Source organism: Desmodus rotundus, chromosome 6 (assembly GCF_022682495.2).
Source record: "Desmodus rotundus isolate HL8 chromosome 6, HLdesRot8A.1, whole genome shotgun sequence".
Taxonomy (NCBI): Eukaryota; Metazoa; Chordata; class Mammalia; order Chiroptera; family Phyllostomidae; genus Desmodus; species Desmodus rotundus.
The window spans coordinates 75,772,119-75,790,957 of NC_071392.1; the positions used below are offsets into that span (position 1 = coordinate 75,772,119).

The following is an 18,839-nucleotide window of genomic DNA, read 5'->3' on the forward strand; positions in this document are numbered from 1 at the left end:
GTGTTTTATTGTATTTTCTTTGGATACTTTCTTCTTAATGTGAGCCAGATACCTTCTTTTTTTGTAATTGATCCTAAAGTATTTCTCTATTTCTTTATTAATGGTGGTAAAATCGGGGTTTTTTCCCAAACCAAACCTAGTAGACAAGGAGGTGGGAGTACAAGCACTTTAATGCACCGTCAATAGGAATGTACTTTGCTACAAGTTTTCCAGAGGGCAGGTTGCCAGTGCATGTCACAACTTAAAATGGTAAGCAAAGAGTATGTTCACGGCATTGTAATTTACAATAGAAGAATCCAGAGACAGTGGGATTGAATAAATTATAGTAGCTGTCCTTAGAACTTACATGGAAAGAAGAGCAACTTCACTCAAAAGAGCTTAGAGGTTTACGTTCAGGGAAATGTTAGACACTAAAAATGGTTATTTGCTCTGTATTGCAATGGACTTACACTTGCAGTATATTAAGTTAAAAACGGGTTGTAAAATAACATTTCTTTTGTACTCGAATGAGGGGCTTAGGGCTTTATTATTTTTATTTGGAGGGGAACTAGACTTTTTTTTTAAGAAAATACAGAATTGAGTTAATCGATCTCATTTGTTTAAAACATGCGCACAAAATTTACCTCTGCACGTGTGTGAGATTATGTACAACTTCAGAGGGATGTACACCAAAGTAATAACAGTAATTGTGCATGGTGTGTTTTGGGTAAATTTCAATTTTTTGGTCGAATAAGCCTGAATTATAACCATAATAAGCTTTTATAACTATAGAAACAAAAAAAATCATATTTAAAATTTAACTTGAATTTTTTGAAGTGCAGGTTTGATGATGTTTCTGCTTTGTTTTGTGAAAAGACTACTTTATGTTCAGGGGAAGATGTTGGCAGCTCTTTCTGCCTCTTATTTTTCAATTCTATAGCCACTGTGTGTTGAAAGACACACTGTTAAGTTCGTTACAGGAGTATCTTCTTTAATCCTTGTCCTCCAAGTATATATGTAATTCCTATTTAACAGTCAAGAAAGCAGAGCTCAGATATGGTCTCTAGCCATAAAGAACAAAGTAAGTTTCACTGGACAATAATTTTAGCGTTCAGACCATGTGGGTAACTCACGACTTGTTTGCAGTGGCGGGGCTCCAGCGCTGTCAAAGCGCGCTGCAGTGGAGTTGGACTGGGGCTAAGCGGACAGCTCTATTAATTGTGTCTGCATCGAACATGTTTATATTGATAACCCTAACGTACAAATATAATTCTATAAATGATCCTCAGGTGAGTTCTGAATCATCTAAAGAGAGTAAATTAAATTCAGTATACCGGTAGTTCTAGTGTTACACATCCCACTATTTTAATTCTTTACAAACTAGAAAGTTAGCGTGGTTTATTAAAGTCGGAAGATCTCATCTCTAGTCCTAATTCTACTATGGACTACTATTAGGACTAATTCTAGTCCTAATCTATATTAGCCCTGCTTCTCAGTTTTATCTTTTGAAAGTGAGAATAATACATGTCCTCCTACGTTATGGAGTCAGAGGAAGAAAAAATGAAGTGTGTGGGAAAGTGCTTTGAAAACTAAGGCATTACACAAAGGTTTTATTACTGATTATTAATACTAATTATATGTGTTACCTATATTAATTTTTGAATTACCTGAATATACCATTTCTCATTTGTCTTTCACTTAAAGTTAAGAAACATAGAATTTTTATTTTGCTCAGCAAAGAAGTGGGACGATACAGATGATAACATACTAAAAAACTGAGGCACAAAGAAAGGAAACAACTTATGAAGCAAACTAGTGACAAGAGATGGAATTTAGGGTCGAGTCCATATTGCCAGTGCTGCTCTCTCCCTCCCTCTACCCTCCGTCCTTCCTTCCCTATAAAACTATATTGTAAACATCACTCAGGTTGAGTGTGTCAGGTAACCTATGCTAAACATTTACTGTTTTAAAAGAATTTTTTTTGTCCTGACTGGTGTAGCTGAGTGGATTGAGCACTGGCCTGCGAACTGAGAGGTCGCTGGTTTGATTCCCAGTCAGACCACATGCCTGGGTTACAGGGTCCCCAAGTCGGGGGTGAGGAAGAGACAACATATCTCTCGCACATTGATTAATGTTTCTCTTCTTCCCTTCCCCTCTTTCTAGAAGTAAATAAATAAAATCCTTTTTTAAAAAAAAGATTTTTTTGACCTACTCTAACAACTATCCAAATTGTCGCCTAACACAAATTAAAATTACATTAACAGAATATCTTGAGTTCTGTGTGAACAGAATGCCCTGATTCTTTTAGGAAGCAGCTTTTTAGTTTTGTTTTTTGTTTGTTTGTTTGTTTATGTTGAAAGTATAAATCTATATTAGTAAATAAAATGTTTATCTGAAAAACTTCTGTTTTTCATATTAATATATCTTGATCTTGATAAAGTTTTTTTATTTTTATGTGTGAGAAAAATAAAACACATAGCTCTGTAGTATTTTTAGTGATATAACGAAAACTAGGCAACTTGAAGAGTGCTGGCTAGATAGAACTCCCCAATCTGTCTGCCTCCTCACATGAGAAGTAAGAGAGGCTGAAACAGGCTTAGCAGAAGAACTCTTAATTTGATGTTGATTCTGCAACCCCAGAATTCACTGACAAATAAATGATAAAGTCATCTTTTTCAGAGATTTTGCAAGCCAGGCTAGCAAAATTTCTAAAATACTTCAGACCAGAGACCAGAGGATGGGCTTAATCGTGTTTCTCAAACTCGGTGTGTGTGGGAGTCACCCGAGAGTCTGGCTTGTTTAAATGCAGGCTGTGCAGCAGTAAGGTCTGGAGTGGCACCTGGATCCTGCCTTGTAGCAAGCTCCCAGGTGATGCCAAAGCTGCTGGTTCCCAGACTATCCTTGGAGTTTAAGGACTTAAACTTTTTATAAAGAGTCTTTAAACAGTAATTATGATTTTGCTAGTGAAAATCAATTCTGCTTTTTACCACACTTGAGTCCTATAAGATTCTTTTATTCTTAGGAGGTTGTACATCTTTTGGGAATTTGTGTAAGAGATCCAGGCAAAAATTATAATTACAGAAGAAATATCTCTAGAAAGACCAGTTCAGTACTATTGCTTAAAATTCACTCCTTTTTCCCTTCTCTCTTCACTCTGCCTACTTTGAACTTCCTGTCCTCCTCTTACTCTCACTGGGGCCATATTTGTTGCTTCGATATTCCCTTGGAATGATGATGCAACAGGGCAGTAATTCTTCCCAGTTTTCCAAGAAACCTTCAGAAACCTTCAGCCCAGTGATCGCTTCATTAGGGAGAAGTTCTCACAGAGCTTGACATGTTTTACTTACAAAACATTTATTAGTTTTCAATTTAGGTTTTTTGAGTGTTGTTTTGTTTTGAAAAACCATAGGTCTGGCCTCTTCTACTCGAGGAGTAGAAACATTATGCCAAGTGAAACAAAACAAACACGCAGGACAAATAGAGTGTGATTTCACTTGCATGAGCTATCAGAATGGGCAGATCATGGAGACAGAAAGTCGAATAGAGTTACCAGGGGCTGGGGAAAGTAGAAATCGGGAGTTACTGTTTAATGGGTGCAGCTTTTCTGCTTTGGATGATGATGAGTAAGTTCTGGAAATAGTGGTGATGCTTGTATAATATTATGAATGTACTTAATGTCACTGAATTGTACATAGTAAAATGGTAAATTCACCCTGGCCGGTGTGGCTCAGTTGGCTGCAGCATCATCCCGTGAACCGAAAGGTCGCAAATTCAATTCCTGGTCAGGACACATGCCTGCGTTGTGGGTTTGGGAGCCAACCAATTGACGTTTCTCTATCTCATTGATGTTTTTCTCTCTCATTCCCTCCCTCCCTTCCCCTCTCTCTAAAAAAATCGATAAGCATGCCCTCAGGTGAGGATATAAAAAAATATTTTTAATGGTAAATTTTATGTTATGTATATTTTACCCCCACTCAGAAAATATTTTAAAGAAGGGCTGGATAAAAACTATTGCATTTTAGTGGTCGTCTGTCTTGACCGCACAAGAGAATCACCTGGGGAACTAAAAATCCTAGTGCCAGGCCATACTCCAGACCCATTAAATCAGAATCTTTGGGGATGAGACCCAGGCTTCTGTAGTTTTACCTCCCCCAGTGGTTCCACTGTACAAGCAGCTTTGAGAGTCACTGCGTGGGTAGCAGTTTGAAACCGCCTCTCCTCACAGCGGTGTCCTGGATCTGTCGGCCAAGTAGGGTTTCTTTACTATCTGAAATTAGTAAAAAATGCTTATATATGTGATGCCATTCCACATTTTGTAAATATTGGGCAGAAAGGATGAGATTAAGAGAATGTAAAGGTAACAAAAAATTGGATGTGTTCTTAAATAGAGCATAGCTTATTCTGAGTAGAGTGAAAAATAAGAGTATATTCAGGAATACTAAGGGAAGGGGATAGGCTCATACACCTCATATTCAGGATACAACTAGACCAGGGGAAAACATTTGCAAATATATGACAAAGAATTAATATCCAGAACAGATTTAATATTTTCTTCAAATTAAGAAAAAGATAATGAGAAAAATAAGCAAAGCATTCTAACCAGTTTGCAAAAGAAAGAACAATCAGTAAACATAAAAAGATTGTCAACCTCATTAGTAATGAAAATTTCTCCCACATTTCATGAGCCAAAAAAAGAAAGCTTGGCGATAATGAGGTGTGAGGGAGGGTGTGGGAGAAACTGAGGACTGCCCTGCACTGTTGGTGTGAGTCCGCTTGGCGCAGTCTTTTTGGAGGACAGTTGGGCAGTATCTTCTAGAATGTCAAGTGCGCGTACCCCTGTTAACCAGCGGTTCCACTCTTATGCTTGAGAAATACATTCTGCACATGTGTACGCACAAGGAAGTATGTACAAGCACTGTAAACTACCCAAATATTTATCAGCAGAATGGTTACATAAAATGGAAAATTCTGTACCTTGGAATACTGGGCAATTATTTTTTAATGAGATTATTCTAGTCGTACCGCTGTGAGAAGATCTCTATGGCGATAAGTTGAGTGGGAAAAGTGAGTTACAGTAAAATGTGTATGATATGGTACCATTTGTGCTCTGGACAGGTGACTGGATTGGGGGAGGGTGGATTGAAAAGAGGACTTTGACTTCATGTTATTTAAATTTTTGTACAAAAGAGTACATCTGGAATAAACTAGCAGAAATTGACCAGTCTGATACTCTTTCAAAGAGAAGGCAGGATTTTAGAGGCAGTTGATTAATGAGAGGAAGACAGTTTGATAGTTTGCTGGATGTGAAGGGAAGGAGCAGAAGTATTGGCTTGAAACAGGAGTCTCTAAATGAGTATCTTCACTGGCTGTCCCTTGCGTTCTCTCAACTTCTCTTTCCTTCCAAAGTTATTCTTTCCATGTTGCTATAGGAATATGTCTTGCAGGACAGTGGGGTAGAGAAGCTGGTGTTTCTGCTGGCACTACTAGGGAATGCGGACATAGGATTGGTGTTTCTAATAAGGAAAGCCGTTTTCATTGGTACAAACAATTCCAAATAGTGAGCAAAAAAATCATTTTGCTTTTGCTCCCTGATGCCCTTTAAATATTTATTTGACTATGGTTGGGTCTGTCAACCTGGAAGTTCATAATTTAAATAAAAATAATGAAGCCACAGCCTGAAAATTCTCCAGTTTTCCTTCTCTGCCACACTCCTGTTTTCCTGTAACTATAGAAAACATCACCTTTCAACACGGTTTGAGTTCAGCTGCCTGCTCTGTACGTTTATTACATGTTCTTTGACCTCTTTGGCTGAGGTGGAGTTGGCAAACATTTTGGTTTGAAAGGCTTTTTCTTGGTAACTGAACCTAGGTGGACATTAGGAGTCTCAAAATCCCTGGACCAGAGTACAGGCAGAACAGAGAGAACGAAAGTAGCGTAGCATTTGGGAACGTATAAAGGATGGCAAAGAATTGACTGAATTTACAAGTGGAAATTGCTAGGAGAGTAAGAATTACTGTCATTTGGGCCATATTAAACTTTTTAGTATTTTAGAAAAACTTTTTTTTTTTTTAACCATGTGGTTTCCACATAATCTTTCCTTTTGACTGCCACTGGCATGAATTTTATATCTTTTTTCTTTACCGAATGTGCCCTGGATGGAGTGGTGGTCTTTGCTGGTTTGCGTGGGCTTACTGACAAAGCTGGGCGCTTGAAGTCCATCTAGAGCCCTGAAGTCAGAATGAGGGCCTGGAAAGCTTGTTGCTGCCCAATTAGAGGACAGACGGAGAGGGTAGGCTTTACCTTTGCTGATCCTGTTGATTGTCTCCCCTGCGGATTAAAGACAAACCTCCTTTAACAAGCACATTGAGTAGCTTGGGTTTCCAAAACTCTCCAGGACCAGTAATTAATCCAACTGGTAATGAGAGCACAGTGCTGAATTCTGGAAAGGAATCATTTAACTCTTTCTCCACCGGACAGCTCATTTCCTTTGTTGATAGTCCCTTTAACCTTAGCATTGTTTACTTGGGGCAGGATAAAGACAGTCTGGTAGAAAGTTGCCCTTTTCACTGAAGTCAGATTATCTCTATGCATTTTTAATATCCTTCATCCCCAAAGTGAACAGACTTGAAAAGTGAACTTTTATATTAGAAGTTGCTTTTTACCTCTTGTTTCCATAGAGGAGAAGTTTTGTACAGTTGATAATCAGTACTTTAAAAAGCTAAGATCTGCCTCTGAATAGGAACTTGTACCAGCAGTTAATTTCACTCTGGTCCTATTTTTTATCTTAATGGGATTTTGGCCTATGGATGTAACCTTCCCTTTGTGTTCCTTCTGTTTCTCCTGCCTTCACATTGGCCTCTAGTCTCTCCTTCCTGTGAGCTTGAAACATTTCCCATCCAGAGATTTCTAGCACACAAAACATGTTTGAGAGATTTCCTAGTTCTCTCTTTTCTCTAATTATGGCTACACTTGAGTTCCATTTTCCGATGATTTCCATTAGTAATCTGCTTGTACACTCTTTTTTTAATGCTCAAAGATACAGCAGAACAAATCACCTGAAGTACCTGTGCATTGAGGTCGGTTGGTAATAGCTGGCTTCCTCGAGGCAAGGAATTGGCCTGGGTGGTTGCTTTGCTCCCTCCTGATTCTAGCATTCTTTATTTCTCGTCGGCAGTCATGTTTACACGGACATCTACCAACTTGTCCTTAGGCCCTCTTCTGCCTTTTTCCACTAACCCTGCCGTGAAAAACTAAGGATCATCTTAGTGCATATCACAGTGGGTTTAGAAACCATTTTCAGAAAGTCGGTTATTTGAATTTGAAAAGATGGCTGATAACTGAAGTAATGATAATAATGAAACTAGAACTGCCATTATTTCAAAGCCACTATGTAGTATTGGCCATCTCTGATCCTCTCAGTGGACCTTGTATATTTGCCATTGTCATTATTCTTTTGCAATTGACAAAATGAAGGTTCAGAGAAAGTTGAGGTTCACAGTTAACTCTTTGAGTCTAGTAGAGCTCGAGTAGAGCAGGATGCCGAGCACTAGGGAACGAGCAGCCGCACTGGAATAGCAGCATGAGCGAGAAGTCCAGCGAGAGGAACGCAGCAAAAGGCGTAGAAGCGGGAATGAGCTCTGCAGTTCGTAAGATAGTGCAGACACTTGTCTAGAGAGGGCCAAGGCTGCCTGGTGGGAATTTGTGGGCACTGGAGGTAGTGGGGGGCCAAATCGTGTGGGGCCAAAGACGTTGGACAGAGGAGTCAAGTTTGGTTAATAGTGAAAGGCCATTTGAAGGGTTTTGAGCATTGGGGCTATGTAACATTTAGGGAACCTACCTGTCCAAGGATGTGTGTGATGAGGAAGAGTGAGGAGTTCCCCAGGAAAGCCAAGTAGAAGGATCCACTAGCCTTGGGCTGTGAAGGTGGGACTGGAGGAGAAGGGATGAATACCACAGGCATCTCACAGAAGAAGAATGGAACTGGCAATGAGTGGCTAGGTGGGTGTTGAAGGAAAAATGTAAAGCTGTCGTTTTGAGCTTGGGTGTCTGGGGAAGGGAGGTGGGGTTCTCCTGGCAAAGACAAAGACATTGAGAAGACAAGTAGTTGGAGAGAGGCTGGTGCTGTGCCCACACTTAAAGGAACCAGTGAGCTCTTGAAACCCAGCCAAAGGCCTGGGGCGAGGAGAGAGCCAAAGCAGGACTGAGGGGCTGAAAAGGTGTCCACAGCCAGGTGCCAGGGTGACCCAGAACTGAGGAGCATGGGAAACTATTGGTGCAAGTGGCCAGGGGGTCAGAAGCCGAGGAAATCATCAGAGGTGGAGAATATATGGGCTCCAAGCAGGATTTGAGCACTCCTGTCAGCCACGTGCTTTCAGCCGCGAGATTCTGGACACTTTAGTCTTTTATTGGTTTAGAGATGTTTGGCCTTCTTATTTCATTATCTCCAGACTCTGCTTAGTGTGGACATAAAGAACTCTCCTCTTGGAGACTGTTACTGGGATGAAAAGGTAGGGGAGACTTATAAAATCTGTGGTATCAGTTAATTTTGTTTTTGCATCTGTGAAAACCATTGTTTTTTTTTTTTTATATGAAGAAATGTAAATATTGTGTGTCAGGGTTTAGCCTTTTCCTTCTCTGAGACTAGAAAAAGACACGCTCCCAGGAAGCCAGGATAAAGGGAAAAATGACTTTGAGATGCACTTTCTTAAAATAACTAAAGGAGTGACCTCATGAGCCAGCTGATAGCCTGGGTTTGCAAATGGATACATTTCTATTAGCCTGCTGCCTGCTGCCGCAGAGCCGAATATACATGGAGAATATTATATCATATCCTGTAGGCAGGAGACTGTCTGGGAGAGGGGGGACTTAGAAAGAGAGGTGAAATGGCAGGCTTGGCACAAGAATTAGCGATGTAAACACTGTCAACCATAGTTTTCTTTATTAGGTAAACATTGCTGATTTGGATTCTTGATTCCCTATTATGTGGCAATTTGTATCATTTTCTGGTAAAATAATATTTAAATAAGGACATTTGATCTTTAAATAGTCTCTTCAGTATAAAAGTGTTGCTGCATTCATCTCTCATTAATACTTTAATATTCCCAGTTCTGGTTTTTTCTTTTTCTATTTTACAACTACAAGCTCATGTCCTTGGGTCTGACCCATTGCTAAAGTCATCCTCTCCTTTTGGTCTTAAGTGGTAGAGACCATGTGAACGTGTCCTTAGCTGGACACCAGGGCTTGTCTCTGGAGCGCTGCATCTCTGGAACGTCCAGGGTATAAGGAAAGCAGAAGGTCTGGGGAGGAAGATCTTTACTTGATAAACTGCTTCTTTTGCCAGAAATCGTGGTCAGCCATTAAAACATTCCCAAGGTGGTTACTGTGCCAGGAGCCAAAGAATGGCAGTGGCCGCTGTTTTACCACCTGTTTGCTCTGGATTCAGTTTGTGGCGTTAGCCTGAACCAAGTCCGTCATGGTTTTAGGGCACACACACTTCACTGTCTCCCTGTGTCACACTCACAGACATTGGCTAGCTCACTCGAAACTTCCTAGAATTTTAGGGCTATTTGCCCTTTTTATTAAGTAAAGCCTAATTATTTTCATACATTTTGTAACCAAGCACCTTACTCAATTTTTTTTTTTTAATCCTCACCCAAGGACATGTTTCCTTTGCTTGATGTGAGAGAGAAACGTCAATTGGTTGTCTTTATGCATCCCAGCCAGGGACCGAACCCACAGCCTAGGCATGTGCCTTGTCCCAGGGATCGAACCAGCAACCTCGGTGCATGGAACAACACTCCAGCCGAGCCACGTGGCCAGGACCGAGTTCTCTTATTTTTATAGTGGTCTTTCAGTTGATTCTCTGGGTTTTCCAGACACACAGTAATTTTATCTCCGCATAATGATGATTTACATGCTGCAGACCTCCTATTGCTCTCTTCTCCAATTGCCCTGGTTACTACCTCCAGAACAAGGTTGAGACACAGTGACTTTGTTGGACACCTTAAATGCGTGGAAGCTGTAGAAGGGAGATAAACTATAGGGTCAGTAGTGTCTTAGGAAGCAGAAAGCAAATTTGGAGGCAAGTATTCTTGATCTTATAGGAACAAGTCTATGAGGTACAGCTTAAGGTTTACTTTACCAACATATGTATAATGCTCACTCAGTCACTCGTGGAGCTGTAGTAATGTGTGGAAAACAGTGGGCTCATCAGTCACATTTTGGAACTCTCTGGGCCCTCCAGGAATATATATATTCCATGATAGCCATAGAATTTGGTGGAAGACACAAACACATCCTAGATATTTTCAAGACTATTGCTGACCACACTCTTGTCTTTCAGGCCCAGCTTCGGGCATTTATTCCAGAGATGCTCAAGTACTCCACAGGTCGGGGGAAACCAGGCTGGGGCAAAGAAAGCTGCAAGCCCATCTGGTGGCCTGAAGATATCCCGTGGGCAAATGTCCGAAGCGATGTCCGCACAGAAGAGCAAAAGCAGAGGGTGAGTGTTCCTCTGGCCTGAGGTGCCTGTTGCTTTTCCATTCTGAATCAGCCCCCTTTATTTCTGTCTTTCCAGTTGTGCTAAGAAATCTAGAAACAGTTGTGTCATAGTCAAACCTGTCCCCCAAAAGAAGCTTGATATTCTCAGATTGATGGCCTTTTCCATTCATCACTCCATCGCTGTAAAGACTTGGGATGAGTCGTGGTCTGACACTTCTCTCTCCATGGTTGCCTTCTGGAGCACTTTTAATTTTATGAGGTGCTTGGAAAAACTGGAGAAACTCACAGTCAAATTAGTAATCACTTTGAAAACCTAAAAATATCTTTATTTCTGGTTAGGAAAAATCACTGCTGAAAATATATCTTATTTTTCGGACTATAAGACGCACCCCTCCCCACCCCCCCAATTTGGGAGGAAAGTGGGGGTGTGTCTTATAGTCCTAATGTAGCTTACGCTTACATTGGTGAAATGTTATTTATGTTATTAAATATTTTACCACATTTTTTGCTTCAAAAGTTTTTTTCCTATTTTCCTTTAAAACCTAGGTGCATCTTATGGTCTGAAAAATACGGTAAACATGGAATTAGATATAAAGTTGGCCAAGTCGGCAGATAGAAAAGAAGAAAGACTGAACTAGATCATCCATTTTTCTGAATATTTGTTTTCAGTTAGCTTGGAAATTTATTGAGAATTTTAATTTAAAAATCTTGAGAAAAGATTTCAGAACAGTTAAAAGTTAAAAGTTGTCCTCAGACCCTGGCTGGATAGCTCAGTAGGTTAGAACATCATCCTGATACACCAGGGTTGCAGGTTCGATGCCCAGTCAGGCCCCGTACAAGAGTCAACCAATGAAGGCATGGATGGGTGGAGCAACAAATTGATGTTTCTCTCTCTTAAAATCAGTAAACTTAAAAATATTAATAAGAGTTGGTCTCAGGTTAAAATAAAGTATTTAAATCCAAAACAGGGGAATTGTTGATACTGGGTTGGCCAAAAAGTTTGTATTTTTCCATGAGATGGCTGTAGTAGCGCTTGGAGGTGTTTAACTTCATTCGAAACAATTTTGTTAGATTGTATTGTGACAGCTGTCATATCAGCATGCACTTAAAAATAAAAACATTAAAATTGGTGAATTTTTGTGTAGCCATTTTAATATTGAAGATGGAAGAAAATATGCAACATTTTCCACATATTATGCTTTTATTATTTCAAGAAAGATAAAAACACAACTGAAATGCCAAAAAAGATTTGTGCTGTGTATGGAGGAGGTGCTGTGACTGATCAAATGTGTCAAAAATGGTTTGCAAAGTTCGCGCTGGAGGTTTCTCACTGGACGATGCTCCGTGGTCGAGTAGACCAGATGAAGTTGATAGCAATCAAATAGAGACATTAATTGAGAACAATCAACATTATACCACTCAGGAGATAGCTGACATACTCAAAATATCCAAATCAGTAAAGTTATTGGTGAACATGAAAACTGTGTCTTTTATTTTACAGAAGAAAACTAAATGGACTTTTTAGCCAACCCAACGCTTGGTACTGAGTTTCTTTGTGCCAGAATCAGTCTTTCAGAAATAATCCTAAGATTCACTCTGTGTGAGGTTTGGTTTGTTTCGATACATGATCAACTGCTTATTCCATAGTGGGACTGAATAACCAACATTCTTTGTGACTTAAAGTGCTTTTCTGGTCTTTTGGTGACAGGTTTCATGGACCCAAGCACTACGGACCATAGTTAAAAACTGTTATAAACAGCATGGGCGGGAGGACCTTTTGTACGCTTTTGAGGATCAGCAAACGCAAACACAGGCCACAACCACGCACAGTATAGCCCACCTTGTACCGTCACAGACCGTAGTCCAGACCTTTAGTAACCCTGACGGCACTGTCTCACTTATCCAGGTGAGTAGACCTCGTGGTTACCAGAGTGTGGTTTCTGAGGTAGGTGAGTGGGCACCTCACCTCAGCGTGGAGAATGTTTTCTTTATGCAGATTATATGACCTTATATAGTTCCCCAAGATCTTCCTACCTAAAATTGATTTTTAAGTAATATTTTAATTATTTTTTAAATATTGCTAAAACATTGCCAAATACAGAGCTATCAATAGCTTTTCTGGACATTTCCAAAATAACAGTATAAATATGTTTTTTTAAACATAACCATTCCACTTTGTCAACGACCAGGCTATATTCCTTCAGTATTACCTCTTCTGAGGTAAAACAAGATTTCTTAGCAGATAGGGAACCTCTAAAATTCAACTTGAAATGAGAATGAAAAGTTGGTGACTGACACTGGCAGTGGGTGGTAAAGTGTGATAGCTTCTAATACTGACTTAGTTGGTTGAAGTAAAACTCTGAAACTCATGTGCCTGAGATACGACTTTATCACTCATTTCACATTACAAAGCATATTACTCATGATTTGTGCTAAATTTGGGACTAAATGAATCTTAACCTCTGAGTAAAGGAGAAGGAGAAGGATTCATCCACTGACACTTCATCGCCATCCGTATATTTCTTTAGGTTGGTACAGGGGCAACGGTAGCCACATTGGCTGATGCTTCAGAACTGCCCACCACAGTCACGGTTGCCCAAGTGAATTACTCTGCTGTGGCAGATGGAGAGGTAAGAAAGAGGATTCTGTCTGCATCTGCTTAAGTGCTTGAATGTATAGTTGAGGGGGGAGTGAGGGTCTAGAGGTGAAGAGATTGTAAGTAGCCTACACATTGTAGCATTATTTTATTTACACAGTTTACAAAGCATATTTTATCTCATGTTTATTAACTGTAGCAGGTGAAATTCATGGATCTTTATGATTTAGACCTAACTGTTAGGAATTTACAATTTTACATTTGCAATATATCATTTTGTATAATGTACTATAAAAAGGGATTATCCATTTGATACTTTTATGCTGTGAATCCCAAAGAATTTAATCTTGGGACTTTATGGAAAAAAATTAGATCATTAAAAGTAGAGCCGACTTAAAAAGCATTCTTTGAAGGGATAAATATATTTGTAAATCAGTAGATATAATCTATTACATTTTAAACATGAATTTCAAAAGGCTTCACAAGAAAATCCTTCCCTACCAAAATCGAGGTAATCGTGGGGTGTTAACCTCTATGGAGTACTTGGTAAACTAGGTACTCAACCCTATGAAGCACAGGCTCTCCTGCCACCTTTACTTCATAGATGAGAAAGCTGAGACACAGAGAGTTTAGGAGACGTGCCCAGAGTCCCAGGGTAAGTGTTAAAACTGGGTAACGCGTTGTCCAGGGTCTGAGCTCTGAGCCATCAGTGAGGTTTAGAAAGGGTTCATTAAGTCACTGGGGGCTTTTTCCCTAGAGCATGCTGTATTCCTGCAGTTTGAAAAATAGCCAAAATAGCCAACACGTGTCAAAGAGAAGTGTCGGAAATAAAACTAAAATTATCTCAGTCTTGTTCAAAACCACGGAGCATCTGTACTTAGAACAGCCCAGAGTTACTTTTGTTTGTGTATTTCAAGAAGGGGAGAGACCTGGTGAAGGGCTAGTGGCTAGTGCGATGAGGAGAAACACAGCTGAGCTCCTCAGTCAGCCAGCACTTACTGAGCCCCTGGCACAATGCAACCGATGTGTTGACTTACACAGGAATCCTGCGTCAAAGGAGCCTCTGTCTGGTGGGGGTGAGAAATGGCCGCATAGATGAACTGTGGTCCCGGCTATAAGTGACGCTGCAGAGTGGCCTCTGCTTTCAGGAGAGAATGTTAACAGCTAGGGAATCTGGGAAGGTTTGGGGCAGGAACTAGCTCTGGTTTTTCAGTGTAGAGAGGGAAAGGACAACAGGATATCTACGTTCATAAATCTGTAAACATTATGAAGGAGTCTGAATCAGCTACAGGGGAAATTCATCAGTTCCCAAACACTAAAACTGAAGGACACTCCTTGACGTGTGAAAGAGGTAGAGGAGGACAGCTGAGGGGGAGGGATCGAGCACAGAGGAAAAAGGACTCATGGACTTGAGCAAGTGTGGTGATTGTGGAGGGGAGGGGAGGATAAGGGGACTAACTGGTGATGGGAAAAAATAGAATTTAAATAAATAAGCAAATAAGTAAATGTAAAAAAAAAAAAAAGAGGTGGAGAAGACCTCGGTGAGTACATTTATAAGATTTGTTACTTTTTGACTTGGTCAAAGTTAACAGATTGTATCTCCCTACTGAATGTTTCATGGTACTTTTTAAAGAAAGTAACTTTGTGTTTCTTACATACTTCTCTAGAATCTAATTCTTTAAAACCCACTTTACTAAATAACTTCGCATATTCAAAGGTAGTTAATGTATTCAAAAGTTCATGGAAAATATGATACCCAAAATCAGTCAAATTAAAAAAAATTCTAACTTCCCACACTTCCATTAAAACAAAAAAGATGTGAAGAGAAGCATAGATTTATCTCAGAAAGATACAGAACATTTTAGATTTCGTAGTATAATTCTATTTGCCTTCTGGTTTCTCTTAGATGTTGACATGGTTGTTAGCATTTTAGTTTTGAGCCATAAGAACTGTAATTAGTTAAAACATCTCACTGACTTGAGGCAAATAAGACCACACCGAGCCGATGAAACATGACATCAGGTGACTCAGTAAAAACGTGTACTGCCTTGTATTTAGCATCTTTTCTCCCAAAAAACGGAAGTACTTTACAAAAGTAAATGATACCCATACTTTTAGAGGCTGCAAGGTCGTGTCATTACACGGCCTTGCCGGCGAGAACGTGTACCCTTAGAGCACGCTGCCCGTGGTGTCAGGTCAGTTCCGCATGGTCACACTTGGCCCCAACGGAGGGGTTGTTTGGGGGCTTGTCTCTTCTGGTGAAATATGGTCTCCCAAATCCAAACAACAGTCCCTAACCCTAGGCAGCCTAAAACTAACTAAGGACACAGAACAAGGTACGTAGGCCTTTCAAAGTAAACAAAGAATTTCAAAATAATATGAAATAAACTATGTATGTTGATTTCAAAATATTTATACACTTTCAGTTTTGATGGCATATTTATAAATACAAATGAATTTGAGAATTTATTCTGTTGTATGATTAAGACGTATTGGTGGTTTAATCGCATTAAGTGTCAGAAAATTCTGTTAGAAGGAAAAACCAAAGTTTTTGGTTGAAGTGTCTGTTAGAAGGAAAAACATTAGAGACATGAATTTTAAACTGAACTGTTAACACATGTAACAGATTTGAAGTAGCACAACTTATTGTAGGTGGGTTTTTTAATGAATATCAATTTATCTGAAATACAAGTAGGCTAAAAAACAAGTAGTTAAATATTAATAAAGGACTGTGTTCCTCGTGTATCCATTCAGCACACACTTTCTTTGCCAGGCACTATAGATGCAGAAAAATAAAGACTGCCCTTGCTCTTCAGGAGCACACAGGTGGATAGTAGAGAAAAACACACCACAGGACAACGGCAGCGGATAAGGATCCTGTAGAAGCAAGCCCAGGGGGCTGTGGGACATGAAGGAGAGGCACTGAACCTTGGGCGGCAGGGGAGTGGTGTCATCTGGGCGCCTTCGGTCTCCCCTGAGCTCAGCCACTAGAAGGATGGACAGGAAGAAAGGCTGGAAGGCTGGGAGTTGTATTCCTATCAAAGGGGCGGCACGTGCGGTGCATCCCATTGTGAAAGTGTGGCAGAGCCGCACGCCGGCAGTCCCACCACAGCTACAGGGGGGATGAGAGTGGCCACAGTTTACAGGCCCTCACTGTAGTTGGTCTCTTTCAGAAAAGCATAGACGCTAACTATACATCTTCTGAATAGCTTTTCCTCCTAGGGCTTGTGGCTCTTCTCTGGGACATGGTGACATCCAGGAGTAGATAACCGCACAGATGGAAAGGGGGAGCCACAGGAGCCCAAGCAAATACAACCAAAGCACTGAAACTCAAAAATAGGAATTCCAAAGAAGTGTTAATACCTAAGCTGATTTATCACCTGCCATTTTTTTTTTAACAGAAACCTCTTTGTCTGATTCTTTTCCTACTTCCTTTCCACCCTTTACCAACAACCATTAATCTTTCATGACTATAATTTAACTTCCTTAAAGTATACTGTATATGGCAACATTTTAATGCCATTTTCACTACATATATAGTTGTAACTAAATGTCTGTATCTTAGGCCCTGACTGGGGGTAGCTCAGTTGGTTAGAGCATTGTCCCAATATGCCAAGGTTGTGGGGGATTCGATCCCCAGGCAGGGCACAAACAAGAAGGAACCAATGAACACATCAATAAGTGGAACAATAAATAGATGCTTCTCTTTCTTGAGTGCTCTCTCTCTAAAATCAATAAATATTTTTAAAAATTAAATGTCTATGTATTAAGTTGCTGCCATTGGAGTATAAAGTACTTGGGAGAGCTGCCCCGGGCCAGCTCAGTAGTGGGATGGGCAAAAATATCAAGGGACAGCTCTAGAAAGAGGAAGACTGTTAACGGCAAAAGATGACAGGGCTGGCCAGCTTGCGCTGGTGTTTTGAGTGGAATCACTGGGCATCTACAAATTGGTGATGTAACCTGCCCGTAAAGTGGCATTGTTTGAGTTCCTGAGTGGGCAACTTTGCAGCTCCAAGGGAAGGAAATAGGATGTCTCTGCCTCTTGGGGTTGAGCCCTGAAGGCTTGCTGACACAATCCACGCCTGTGAGAGCCCAGGGCCACTACTAAGGTAGCTCACAGGCATCTCACCCTCTGGGAGGCTTTCAACAAACATTCCGAGAAGCAGTGTCATGATCTGAGTATGGTGATAGGACCAAAGCAGGATGCATTTTAAATATCTGCCTCTCCCAGAGATTGTGGCACTTTCTTTGGGACACAGGAACATGTGGGCACAAGTTAACCATTTACCGGGCCCCAGAGATGTGAAGTGGGGACAGCAGGAGTTCCAATAAGCACAGCTAACGTCCCAAGGACTCGAGTCCATAGAAATATTTTACCTGAGCCAATTGATTTATCACCTCCCATATTTTGAAATAGAAATTGCTTTCCCTGCCCTGCTACTTTTTGTCTCCGAAGGAGAATAATCGACCAGTGATTGTTGAGCAAAATGGCCTGAAGTAGTAGGATTTGGACATCCAGAACTGAGAAGCCTCTAAATGCAAAATATTGTACTGAAGTCACTGGTCCTCAACCAGGAGCACCCCCCCCCCCCTCAAGAGGATATTTGGCAGTGTCCGAAGATATTTTTGATTGTCGTGACGGGGCAATCTTGGACTGTCATCTAGCGGGCAGAAGCTGGGGGTGCTGCTGCTAAACATCTGCAGTGCCTAGGACAGCCTCCTGCAACAGAGGGCTGTCTGCTCCACGTGCTGCTAGAGCACTGTTGAGAAACCTGTGCTACATCTAGCACAGCTCAGCTCTGGGCTGCTGTCGCCAGACAGCGCGTTTTGTTTCTTCACATTCTGACTCCTCGCGAAAAGGAAAACAGATTTTGCTACATTAAACTACTTAACTGAATTTGGCAGTTTCCACCAAAAAGAAAAATACAGAACCACTTTGATATACAACTTCACCTCTAGGAATTTACTCTGTAAATACACTCATATAAAATATACAGAGTAGTATTTGTGGCTATTCACCACAGTACTGTTTATAATAGCAAAAGACTGGGAACTACCTTAATGCCCATTAAAAGATGGCTGGTTAAATAAATCATGATGTATCTATATAATACAAGGCTGTTCAGCCGTTACTATGAATCCTGAATGAATGAAGTAGTCTTACGTGTTCCCCAATGGAATCGTTTAAAAGGCGTATTATTTGTGAAAAAAACAAAGCAAGGTACAAGAGGATATGTAGAATATCCTGCCATTTTTCTTTTCTAAAAGAAAGGAGTAGAAAGGGGGAAGTAGGAATGCGTGAATGTAAATATGCTTGTACTTTACGTAGAGAGAAAAAATAGGTAACAGTAGGGGCCTTTGGGCAAAGGGTTAGAGTATTGGCATAATATTCCCTTTGGTACAGTTTGAATTTTTTTTTAATTACATTTATGGTCTAAACGAAAATTATTGAATAGGTAACAAATTGATAAGGCTCAGCTATTTCAAAAATCATTTAAAAGTATACAGTGGAAAATCTTGCTTTCTGTCTCCTACTTAAGCTATTCCCACAGCCCCATGCGCCCCACCCCACCTCAACTCACAAACTAAGGAAAATATTTTCAATGGTTTCTTCCAGAATTTCTTTATGCAAATACAGACAAGTTCAAATATATATTGTAACTCCCCCCTTCACACAAAAGATAGCATACTTAATCCCTGTTCTGTACGTTGTCAGCCATGTTAATTTAAAAGTGTATATATTTGGCTGAGCACATAGCAATTT

General features: G+C 40.3%; 1 protein-coding gene across 4 annotated transcripts in view; it reads left to right on the forward strand.

Annotated features, from left to right (window-relative positions):
- Positions 1–18,839, forward strand: part of NRF1 (nuclear respiratory factor 1) — a 121,644-nt gene that overhangs the window by 69,511 nt on the left and 33,294 nt on the right. For all 4 annotated transcript variants that reach the window (XM_053925963.1, XM_045191086.3, XM_045191085.3 and 1 more), the window contains exons 6-8: positions 10,322–10,480; positions 12,188–12,385; positions 13,008–13,109. In XM_053925963.1, the coding sequence (XP_053781938.1) occupies positions 10,322–10,480; positions 12,188–12,385; positions 13,008–13,109 (459 nt within the window). The remainder of the gene's footprint in view (positions 1–10,321; positions 10,481–12,187; positions 12,386–13,007; positions 13,110–18,839) is intronic.